At 42.1% G+C, this 12544-nt stretch overlaps 1 protein-coding gene across 3 annotated transcripts in view; it reads left to right on the top strand.

Moving 5' to 3' along the window:
- STAT1 (signal transducer and activator of transcription 1) overlaps positions 1-12544 on the top strand; it is a 49249-nt gene that overhangs the window by 10373 nt on the left and 26332 nt on the right. For all 3 annotated transcript variants that reach the window (XM_014344032.4, XM_003825284.4, XM_008950622.4), the window contains 5 exons: positions 6355-6444; positions 7816-7894; positions 9147-9238; positions 9454-9605; positions 12254-12412. In XM_014344032.4, coding sequence (XP_014199518.1) covers positions 6355-6444; positions 7816-7894; positions 9147-9238; positions 9454-9605; positions 12254-12412 — 572 coding nt within the window. The remainder of the gene's footprint in view (positions 1-6354; positions 6445-7815; positions 7895-9146; positions 9239-9453; positions 9606-12253; positions 12413-12544) is intronic.

The following is a 12544-nucleotide window of genomic DNA, read 5'->3' as shown; positions in this document are numbered from 1 at the left end:
ATAAAATAAAAATGTATTCATTCATCAAATACTATTGAGGCCCATGTCAAAGCAATGATGAATATCTCTCTAATTTTATAGCCCCAAGAAGTGGGAGAATCAGATTTAGAGATTTTATAGAACCAGGCTTTAAGAAAGATCCTAATCTAATGGAATTAAGTTCTAACGAGGAGAGAGAACATATAAACAAGATACTTCTGGGTAGCATAAAGTGCTGAGAAAATAACATGCTGAATTCATGGAGTGGCTGGGAGTGGGGTTGTTCCTTTAGATCAGGGTCAGGAAAGGCCTCTTGAGTTGCTGGCACAGGAATGGAAGCAGGCAGATAGAGGGTTCTTGCAGCTGTCCAAGGTAGAGGCAGTGGAAGCTTGCACTCAGTAGAATCAGTGGAGGTAGGAAGAGGTGGACAGATTCAGGTTATGCTTTGGATGTGATACCAATATAGAAGGATCCTTATATTGAAGGATTAGATGCAGGAGTGAGAGCAGAAAGTCAAGGATGGCTCTGTAGCAGCTACTAGAACCCCTTGAAAAATGGTAATGCTGTTCACGGAGCTGGGAAGGCAAGGAGGGGGCAGGGGCAGGAGTTTTGTAGGACACAATAGGTTTGTGGAGAGAAAAGGAGGCTGATGGGAAAATCAAGGGCTTTGTTTTGAGCAAGATCAAGATACCTATTAAATATTCAAGACATCAAACAGTAAATGAGTCAGAGTTGTACTAGTATCAAGAATTTTGATCATTGTTTTATTAATCCTAATACAAACCTTCCTAGTTGTCAGGGTTCAGCAGAGTTTTGAATTTGCTATGGCATTTAGTATTCCTTTCTTGAGCACTGGGGTGGTGACAACAAGCCAACAGGCAGGCAGTGTGAAGCCACCATGTTATGGATTGTTCTGGAGGAGCCCATTCCTATATGGATGCCAGAGGACACAGTATGCATCCTGTGTGCATTTCACCAACAAATAACTAGCGAAGTGAACTGTGCGACAGTGGAGAGGGAGGGAGTTTAGGTGTGGTGGAGGATGCCATTCTCCACACACTGCCTGAGCATTTGTCCCAGTCCTTATAATCCTGTCACTTCCCTAGGCGTATAGTTCCCATCTTCTTGTCACACTGATAGCATCTTGCTGAACTGAGCATGTAAAGATACATATTGCTTATTCTAAACTCAAGCTGGCTAACTCATCTGGTACCCAGCCTAGGGAACAAAGGTGTATATCAACGCTGGAGGAGAAGCTGGCCAGGTTGTCTCCTCTGAAAGAGGTGTGCCTGTCTCTAACCTGGCATATACCTGGGAGATTTTCAGCCGGCAGTTTTGATTATATGGGGCTTCCATCCTAAAAGTAGTATGCGTGGGCCTCCTCTGTATTTCTAATAGACTTGAAAGGACAGCCAGGAGCAAAGATGGGCAGAAGGACAACCTGTTTCCCCCAGCTGCAAGCATGTCGTCCTCACTTTTGGCCCCTTGGCCCAGAGTTGGCATTGGCAGCAGAGTAGGTGACCCCTGCTCTCCCACATGAACCCCATCCCCTGGCTTTGGATCTTGAAGGTTTACCAGCTTTTGAGCTCCCTCCCCATTAAAAATGTAGGTAATCTGGGGATTGTTTTGAGCCTCTCAGAGGACACCTGAGTCCGTGAACACCTTTGCAAAGCCTTCTTAGGGTGTGAGGGAAGTTTCTGGGTGTCTGGGGATGTCAGGGAAAGGGAAAAGGCACAATAGGTGCCTCCTTTCCAAAGTTATCCAGCCAACTATTGGCTAGGTAGGTCAGAAACATTTCTTCACCATTTCCCCCCTTGTTGAAGTAACTTTATTTTATTAATACAGTCATGCATCACTTAATGACACAGATACATTCTGAGAAATGCACCAGTAGGTGATCGCGTTTTTGTGCAAACATTATAGAGTGCACTTACACAAAGCCAGGTGGTATAACGTACTATACACCTACACTATGTGGTAAAGCCTATTGCTCCTAGGCTACAAACCTATACAATATGAAGTTGTGCTGAACGCTATGGGCAATTGTAACACAATGTTATTTGTGTATCTAAACATAGAAAAGGTACAGTACAGATAGTGTGTAAAAGATAAAAGATGGTACCCCCATAAAGCTCCATTCTAATCTTATGGGGCCACTGTCATATACGCGGTCCATCATTGACTGAACCATTGTTATGTGGTACATGACTGTGTATATTCTATTCATGCTTAAGTATTTGTGTATGGAATGATGTGATGTCTGGTATTTGCTTCAAATAATCCCATTTGGGGACTAGAAGAGTAAGGAGAATAGGGATGAAACAAGGCTGTCCATGAATGCTAATTGTTGAAACTGTGATAGGTACATGGGGATTCAACAGATTCAACAAGTTAAAAACATGCAAAATTCCGAGTTAGTTCAGATCATTTAGAGACCACAAAATTCTATAGACATGCCGAGATGGGAAATTATTGTTCCCATTGTTTTTTAATATAAGAGCTTTTAGAAAATACATTTAAGAGAATATTATGCTATACACACTGTAGTAGACTATAAATGTTTCGTGTGCTGTCTTACAGCACACTACGTTTTTTTCTTTCTTTTTTTCTTTGTGGTGAAAAAACTAATTGCATGTCTGGACAAAAATTTAGGTCCATAGGGTCTGAAGGGATGGGGAGAATTTCTTTCAGGTGGGAGGGAAAGACATGAGGTGGATTCTAAGCTTCCTTTGCTGTTCCATCTTTGTGTTCTTAAGGACTAATGGTTACCATATGCTGAGTGCTTATCATGTTTCAGGCCCTGTGCTAAGCACTTTATAAACATTATTTCATTTGAGTAAATACTTTCGAAACTATCACTGAAGTTAGGTATTCTTATACCCATTTTAAAGATGAGAAAACTAAGGTTTAGAGGTCAGGTACTTCACTCAGGGCCACAGAGCTAATGAGAAGTAGGTTTGGAATTTAAACCCAGTATTGTCCAACTCTAAAACTGGAGAAGTCACTCTTCAGTTTTCTAATCTGTGGGATGGGATATGAGGGCTTTCTGGCTGGAACTTCTCACACCCATGGAGTGCCTATTCCCTTACTTGGACAACTGCTCATTCTATTGAAAAGGACCCCCTTCCTGAGCAGAAGACTTTTCTTTGGTCTGGGGTCTGGAGTAACCAAGTTCCCATCCAAACAAGGTCTCTTAGAGGTACAGTAGTGAAACAAGAAAGTAAGAGTCAATGACAGCCGAAGTCCCTTCCAACTTCAGTGTTCGAAATTCCCGTGGTTTCAGTACTCCTGGTTTCTTAGAAAGTTAAAAAGTTAAGGACTCACTGTGAAAGTGGTATCAGTACTAAAGTGTACAGGAGCAGCCAAGCATCTGCTTAGCAGATGGGGGCAGGGTGGAGGGAAGCAGGGAGGGATGAGTGGAAGGGGTAAGAGAACACCAAGGGTTTGAGTGACTTGGAGGGACTACTGCCCAAGTTGGAAGCAGGAGGTTTCTTAGGCCCTGCCACAGTCACCAGGTTTTTCCGCCAAGCATCTCCCAGCAAGTCAGTAGAAAGGGGATGTAGAAGCTGGGGATGTAGCTGCTGTTTTACAGCCATTGTTTATATCCCTGTTCTCTAAACCGAGCCTTGGTCATTTGGGAGGAGGCCTGGGAAGTCAGAATTCTCCAGTGGCCTGGTCCCTCTCTCTAGGTGTAGTGTCCCAGCTGTTACAAAGCCCACAGGACACCATGCCCACATCCTGCTGGCTTAGAAGTTGTATTAGTCTGTTCTTGCATGGCTATAAAGAAATACCTGAGACTGGGTAATTTATAAGAAAAGAGGTTTAATTGACTTATGGTTCTGCAGGCTGTACAGGAAGCATGGTGCTGGCATCTGCTCAGTTTCTGGGGAGGCCTCAGGAAACTTACAGTCATAGCAGCAGGTGAAGGGGAAGCACACATATCACATGGCCAGAGCAGGAGGAAGCAGGGGAGAGGTGCTCCACACTTAACCAGATCTTGTGAGAACTCGTGATCACAAGGATAGTACCAAGAGGATGGTGCTAAACTATTCATGAGAAACCGGCCCCGTGATCCAGTCACCTTCCACCAGGCCCCACCTCCAACAATGGGGATTACAATTCATGAGATTTGGTTGGGGACGCAGATCCAAACCATGTCAGAATTAGACAACAGCAAAGATTTCCCTGCACAGGCAGAAAGCTGTATGGAACTCCTCAAAGTGACAACTTATTCCGACCGCCCAGAGAAACCCCTTTTGTCACTGAGTGATATGTGGCACCTTGGATTTACAGAGGATACCAGTAACATTCATGTATTTCTAATACACACTTTACAGCTGATACAATTCACATGCTTTGAACTTCTGCTGTTGGAGAATATATAACATGAAGGAAAACTTCATATGAAGAGAGAATAACTTTGATGACGTATGCCTGATAAAGATAAAACAAAAAATTATGGACCAATTTTACTTATGAGTATCAATATAAAAGTCCTCAATAAGATATTAGGGATCAGAATTAAATACTACATTAAGAAAGGACATGACCAAATATGATTTATTATAGGTTACAAGGGTAGTCCATGACTGGGCAACCTATTAATGCAATTCACTAAATTAATAGCTACAAGGAGAAAAAAGCTTCCTTCCACAGAAGCTGAAAAGATCTGACAGAATTCAATACTCATTCCTGATAAAAACACTGAATAAGGTAGGAATTGATGGGTACCTCTTTAACATACAAAAATATATATATCTCCATTCTAGAGACAGTATCTTACCTAACTGGGAAAACTCCAGTAAGTCAGAAACACAGCAAGGATGCTGTGTTTCCACTGCTATTTAGCATCGTATTGGTGGTATTGGCCGATGCAATTAGACAAGAGAAAACCATTAGAAGCATAAGAATTAAAAACAACATCATAAAGATATTAGCTCTCCCTGAGTTAACCTGTAATTTTAATGTGATTCCAATAAAAATACCAACAAGTTGTTTTCTGGAGCTACACAAATTTGTTCTGAAATTTATAAAAAATAAACATGCAAGAGTAGCGAGGCAACTTCTGAACAAGTAGAGCAATGAAATGGGACTGGCCCTACTAGATAGACTATAAATCCTCTATAGTCAAACATCCTTCAAGGGTTCAGGCTTATGAATAAAAAGGCCAATGGGAAAGAAGAGAAAAATCTAGAAGGAAACCCGTGTGCATATGGAAATTCATGTGATAAAGTTGGCAGCTCAGAGCACTGGGGAAAATAATGGACTTTTCAGTAAATGCTGTTAAGACAAATGGAAAGCTAATTGGAAAGAAAGTGAAAGCAAAAAGTGGACCCATACTTCACTCTGATCATGAGAATAAACAAATATATCAGCGATCTAAAAGTTAAAAAGAAAAAAAGGAAACCTTGCAAGTGCTAGGGAAATGAGTGAATGATGTAATGTCAATAGGGAAAGGCTTTCTAATATAAGGAAAATTGCAGACATGAAGAAAAGATGATACAATTGCACATATAAAAACACCTCCGTAGAATCTGTGCTGTATAGGGCACTGTGTAAGAAAGGTTGACAAGCACAGTTTTTGCTGTGTGGGGGATTTAACTCTAAAAAAAAAACATCTTTCTAGAATTTAATCTCTATGAGAACAGGGACCACTGGTTACCACTCTTAACACCCGAGCCTAGAGCATTGCCTGACATTTACTTAGTACCTAGTATGTGCAGGGTACATCTGGTGTATGAAGCAAGTAGAGACCCTGTCACTTCTGAGTGTTCTGATTATCAAAAATAGGACTGAATACTCCCAGGCAAGTCTGGGTTTATATTCATTATTGACTTTATAGTAGCAGATTTTCATTGATGGCCTTAATGGAGTGATTTCATATTTCAGTATACCTCTGGATCACCCGGAATTGTGTTAAAATAGGGTTTTCTGATTCCCTAATCATATTAGCCCTTGAGATTTTCCAACAAGATCCTAGGTGGTGAGATGCTGCTGGTCTGAGGACCACACTTTGAATCAGAAAGCTTTAAGATAAATAAGGACAGAGTTAATGAGTAATCTTGTGTATAGTATCTGAGAAACGGTGAACTAAATTCCAACGTGGTACCATTCAACTGTATGAATTAATGGAAACTCCCAGAAATACTGTTTATTTTAGACATGAATTGAGCCTAGTTTTTTTGTAACCTTGTTAACAGTTTGCCAGCATTTTCCAGGGCCTTGGGAAAAATTTCATATTGACACATAAGGAGGAAGCCTGTAGTACATGTCAGAAGGTCTGGAAGGCAGGTGGGGACTTGACTTTGGAGTGTAACCAGCAAAGTACACACCCTGGAGAAAACGATGGCTATAATCATGCCCTTCCCATTACAGGCTCAGTCGGGGAATATTCAGAGCACAGTGATGTTAGACAAACAGAAAGAGCTTGACAGTAAAGTCAGAAATGTGAAGGACAAGGTTATGGTGAGTATTGAGTAAACACATGCATTTATTCTGAAACTTTCTGTAGGGGAAAAAAGGTTTCAATTGCTTGGGGTGTAAACCTCGTAACTGAGTTCAGTCTTTTAAGTAGTTGGGAAGAAAAATTTTGCAGAAGTCTCAAGCTATATAAGTAAACAAATTGGTAAAATCAATGACCAGATAGACTTTTTGAATGGCCTCTTATAACTGCCAAACATTGAGTTTATCTTTTTCTTCCCTGAAAGATCATGCAGTAAATGTTGACTTTGCCCAGTACCCAGTAAATGAGATGTTGCTGCTCTAAATGGGCCTTTATGTCCACACCTCTCAAATCACAGTGCCCCAGGATAAACATGGCCCATCCTTCCCAGTCATCTGTTTTATCCTAAGACTTGGAAGAGGAACAAAAATACATTTTATTGAAAGAAATTTGGATACATTTCTGATTAAGACATCCACAGCAATTTTAGGATACAACTTCCAAGTCAATTTATGGAAGCAGAGGGCTGCTCTGGCGTCCTCGATGGCGCGCATTTACTCCTCTCCACTGTTAGGGCTGGTGTGGGGAGGGTTTGAGGAGTTCTTTTTCACAGAGGCCCGTGTTTGTGGAAAAGGCCTTCCAGCTTAGGGGTTTGGTCCTCTGTGGATCTCTGGGTAATACCAGTATGGCCTTGACTTACATGCTTCAGACAGCATCTTTCCAAACTCCACATTCTTTGGAGCAACTTCATCCTGCAGTCTCCTAGGGAAACATTTCATTAAAGTAGAAACAGAGTGAGCCCAGTCCAGAAATAGCCATGGAAATCCAGAGAAGAATATGTGGAAATGTGACCAAATCCCAAACAAATGAGGCTTATTTGTAGAATGAACATACAATTTATTGTCCAGATGGAGATGCATTTGAGCCGCCAAGAGGGCACTGTTTATAATTACAGCAAGTGTGAAACCAGGTCTATCCCGGTAAAGCAGGGATGTATGGTCACTTTTCTTACTTGGAAGGAATGAGGAAATTTTCTGTGAGCTTTTTCCCCCGCTGCTGTGGGCTTCACAGTGGAGTTCTTAAATCATATCTCAGAGGTAGTCTCAAAAATGATGAGGAAGAATCAAAATTTAGGCGCTGGAACCAGGTTAAGGACATACAAATCAGTTTGAGAATTATTGTACATTTGCTTTTTTAAAAATGTTATGACATACTTAGTAATGAAACAGAAATTATTTCATGTATATGATTAGAACTGTCCAAGTCCAATCTCTTTTTGGGGGAGCTGGAATTGTTTTCATGTTTCTCTGGGTTCCATAGAAGCAATACTCTGTTGCCTAAAGTCTTTGGAAGTTGCTGATCAGTAGAAAACATGTTTACATCTTTATTTGTAGTGTATAGAGCATGAAATCAAGAGCCTGGAAGATTTACAAGATGAATATGACTTCAAATGCAAAACCTTGCAGAACAGAGGTAAGGGTTCACAACTGAAGTGGTGCCCGTTGGCTGCAATTTTTTCTGTTCACACTAGACAACGAAGAAGATTACTCCTTTCTATTTGCCGAGTATTTTATGACTCTGAATTCTTCCTTGATAACCCAGACCAGGGTTTCTCAACATCCAATACTATTGACATTTCGGGCTAGTTTGTTGTTGGGGCTGTCCTGGCATTGTAGCGTGTTTAACAGCATCCCTGACTTTTACCCACTAGATGCCAGTAGCACTACCCAGGAGCCCTCACTAGTGACAACCAAAACTGTCTCCAGAGATTGCCAAAAGTCCCCTAGGGGTCAGTGACCCCTACTTGATAACCACTGGTTATGTGTTACTCACCGTATTTATTGCGCCTAGCCCACTGACTGACACAGAGCGATAGTTATGTGGAGTTCCCCTGCCCTAATATCTCAGGTTTCTTCAAACGTTGCAGGTCCATGTGTATACACAGCAGATAAGCTCAGTATTTTTCTCATGTTTTAAAGCAGTTTTACTGTATTTTCTTACTGTTGCGTGTTTTTAATGAGAGTAGCAACAGAAAAGATCTCAAGAATGTACATTGTGTAGAACACGTAGGGTACTGCTGTTATTGTATTCATCATCTGGGGTATACCATGGTTCATAGGCAGAGATTTTCAGTATGATTTGGGTAGAAAGTATGAGAGACAGCAACTTCAACTACCACTTCCTACTCATCTACTTCTCTTTGAAAGCTACAGCTATGCTTTGTATACATTTTTTATCTGAAGTTCTGAATTCTATTATTTACATTTATTTAGGTAATTACCTGACAGTGTCTTAAGTGGCAGATACTACTATGTCTGATTTACGTGGGTCACTGAAAACAAGTTTTTTTTTTTTTTTTTTTTTTGGAGACAGAGTCTCGCTCTGTTGCCCAGGCTAGAATGCAGTGGCGAGATCTCGGCTCACTCCAAGCTCCACCTCCCAGGTTCATGCTGTTCTCCTGCCTCAGCCTCCCGAGTAGCTGGGACTACAGGCGCCTACCACTGCGCCCGGCTAATTTTTGAAAACAAGTATTTTGTTTCAGTGTGTCTAGTTGTTATACTTAGGACTTTTTTTCATGTTCATTAAAGATCGAAGAAAGCCAAACTTTGACCTGTCACTAGGCAGCATTTGTGTCGTATTTATCCTAAATTTATATGAATCTTGGCTTTTGTTGGTTTTGTCGTCTTTATATAAATATATTTACTGGCTGTCTCTCAATTTATAGAACACGAGACCAATGGTGTGGCAAAGAGTGATCAGAAACAAGAACAGCTGTTACTCAAGAAGATGTATTTAATGCTTGACAATAAGAGAAAGGTAGTTATTTACTTTCCAGAATAGCATGCCACTTTTGTTATACACTGTAAATAATGGACTCAAAGTTTAGAAGAGAGGAAAAATTATTTTTATAGCCACCTGGCTTAGAGCCCCAGTTGAGAATGAAATGATATTTGCTTTTCTTTTAAAAAATATTTTAAAATTCAGTGATTAAAAATGAATTTATTTCACTTTGTTTCTTCTATTGCCTTTAGGAAGTAGTTCACAAAATAATAGAGTTGCTGAATGTCACTGAACTTACCCAGAATGCCCTGATTAATGATGAACTAGTAGAGTGGAAGCGGAGACAGCAGAGCGCATGTATTGGGGGGCCGCCCAATGCTTGCTTGGATCAGCTGCAGAACTGGTAAGATTCTCCAAAGCGGAAAACTGGCAGCTGACTGGCTAACCACATAAACACATAAATGTACCTTTGAGCTGTGTTAGTTGAATGGACCCTGTCAAAACGTTAGTATAGAGTTTGACATAGTCCAGCTTCTGCTTACCCTGGAAACACTCCCTTGGAAAGCACAGTGTTATTCATGACTCTCGCCACGTTCAGCCACGTCTGCTTGGTTTGGAGCACTCCTGTACCATGGGATGTGTCATTTGACTGTACAAAACATCAGTGACATGGTCATTATAGAACACATTTAACGACTTGACTCAATGTTTCCTTAAAAACAAGATAGCTTGAGGCATTTTTCTAGGCTTACAGAGTAGTTTTTTAGGAAACATTCAGTCATCCATCCAGTAATACTTATTAAATGCCTACTGTGTGCCAGGCACTGTAGGACCTGGGCACACAAGGATGAGTGATTCTTGGCCCTTGCCAACAAGGAGTTCTCAGTGTGGAGTGGGGGATGTAGACATGGTAATAATTCCGTGTGGTAAAAGTATTCAGGTGCTCTAGCAAAAGGCCATCAGAATTCTGTGGAGGACAAAGGAAAGCATCTCCAGGGAAGGTTTCATAGAGGAAGTGGCCTTGTGCTGACTCAAAAGTCACTAGGATTACTCCACGTAGATCAAGGGGAAGTGCTTTCCAGCACAGAGCATAGCATGTGCAAAGGCACACATGTGGGAGACTGCAGGGACTGTATTGGGTGGCTGGAGAGTGGGGTGTCCAGGGAGATGGGAAGGAAAGTAGACCCGGTGGGAGATGCTGGAGCCTGATGGTGCAGGTTCTCAGCACCATGCTAGGAATGGGGGATGTACGCAGCTGTACTGCTGAGCCAAGGCAGGCTTTTTTCTTAAGCAGGAGATGTATTTCTCTGATCTTTGATTTAGAAAGGGCACTCTGGCCACAGCCTGGAGGATAGGATAGAGACAGAAAGACCAGTTGGAATACTATTAGCATATTAGTGTGGTCCAGGTGAGGGGCAACAGGAGCTGAACTTGGGATCACAGAGTGAACATGAGGGAAGGTGGCCTGGGACAATTGCTAAGGGTCCAAGGACCAGAGATCTCATGAGGTTATTTTCTATATTGCCAGTTTTTTAAAAAATCACAATTAATATTCAGCCATTTATTTTTGTCCTGTGAATTGCCTGTAGGTACCCCAGATTTCTTGTGGGTTAGAGCAGAGCTTCTGAGCCCAGTGAACCCCATGTGCCTTGAGGGATACATACAACCCTAAAGCCCTTCAGGTGGCCAGGGAGGCCCTGGGGTGTCTAGAGCCCCCTAGTGGTCCTCCTAGACCACAGGAGCCTCTTGTAGGGACACACATGCCCTCTAGTTTTCCCACTGTGCTGTCTAAGGATTGTCATTTTCTCCGTGTGCAAGCAGAGTTGGGGACACTGGTTTAGCTTCTCCTCTGGAACTCAGCCAGCAGTTATCCTGTCTTCTCCTTTCCTGATGAAGGGCTGCTGTCCCAGGGCTTTGAACTGGAATCGAGTAAAATCAGAAAGTGAAGTAGATACTTTTCCCAGGGAAGAAGACACTTTTAAAAGGTTTTCTTCTGTCATTACTGCAAGTGAATAAAACAGCGTTTCCCCAGCCTGTGTTGCTGTTAGCAGTTGACTGTAAGGAAGGAACACTAAGAGCAATCACTGGGTTTACTCATTGGCTTTTTATGTTTAGGGTCTAGACTGAGCATACTGCCTTCTCCTTTCAGTTGAGTGAAACCAGAATCATCGTTCCTTCCTCTCTTCCTGTCCCCGGCCTTGCCTCCCCTCTCTGTCTCTCCTCCTGCCCCTCTGCCCCACATCTCTGACTGGTCCTGCCGAGACACTGCTTGCTGATGCCACTCTCTTGACAGAACCTGCAGTGGCTCCTTGCTGCCTCTTGCATCACCTGGAAGAACCTGCTTTGCTGTTTTCCCTGCCTCTGGCCTCCTCTTTGCCCTGCACCAGTCACAGATCACCTAGAAGCCCTGCCTCCACCCATCTCTCCTCACATAGGCCTCAGTGGTGTGTAGAAGTTTTTGATCTAGGCTGTAATCATTCAGTGCATGTTAGTTTTACTCCTCAAATAACAAAGCTTCTACTGCTGGCACAAGCCTCATTCCCTTTGTTTTTCCCTAGAGGGCAGAGCATGGCATCCTAGGTGACATTTTATGTTGCATATAACCACTTGTTGATTTCCATGCCATATGGTTTGGCCGCGTCCCCACCCAAATCTCACCTTGAATTGTAATAATCCCCATGCGTCAAGGGCAGGGCCAGGTGGAGATAATTGAATCATGGGGGTGGTTCCCCCAATACTGTTCTCATGGTAGTGAGTAAGTCTCACGAGATCTGATGGTTTTATAAGTGGGAATTTCCCTCCACAAACTCTCTTGCCTGCCACCATGTAAGATGTGACTTTGCTCCTCATTTGCCTTCCGCCATGATTGTGGGGCCTCCTCAGCCATGTGGAACTATGTGTCAATTAAACCTCTTTCCTTTATAAATTCCCCAGTCTCGAGTATGTCTTTATTAGCAGCATGAGAATGGACTAATATACCGTGATTCCCTTTAATCCAGGCTGCTTCTGGACTGTTTCTCAAAGAGACATCTGTGTCTTGTGTCTTCCCAGGTTCACTATAGTTGCGGAGAGTCTGCAGCAAGTTCGGCAGCAGCTTAAAAAGTTGGAGGAATTGGAACAGAAATACACCTATGAACATGACCCTATCACAAAAAACAAACAAGTGTTATGGGACCGCACCTTCAGTCTTTTCCAGCAGCTCATTCAGAGGTAACTCAAGGGACATTTATTTGTACCTTCTGTAATCAGTCTATACAGAGGAACATTTTACCGTAATTCAGATGATTTACAAGGGTTTAATAGGTGTTTTATATATATATATATATTTATATATATATATAT

This window comes from Pan paniscus, chromosome 13, assembly GCF_029289425.2.
Source record: "Pan paniscus chromosome 13, NHGRI_mPanPan1-v2.0_pri, whole genome shotgun sequence".
NCBI lineage: Eukaryota > Metazoa > Chordata > Mammalia > Primates > Hominidae > Pan > Pan paniscus.
This window is presented reverse-complemented; position numbering and strand designations above follow the sequence as displayed.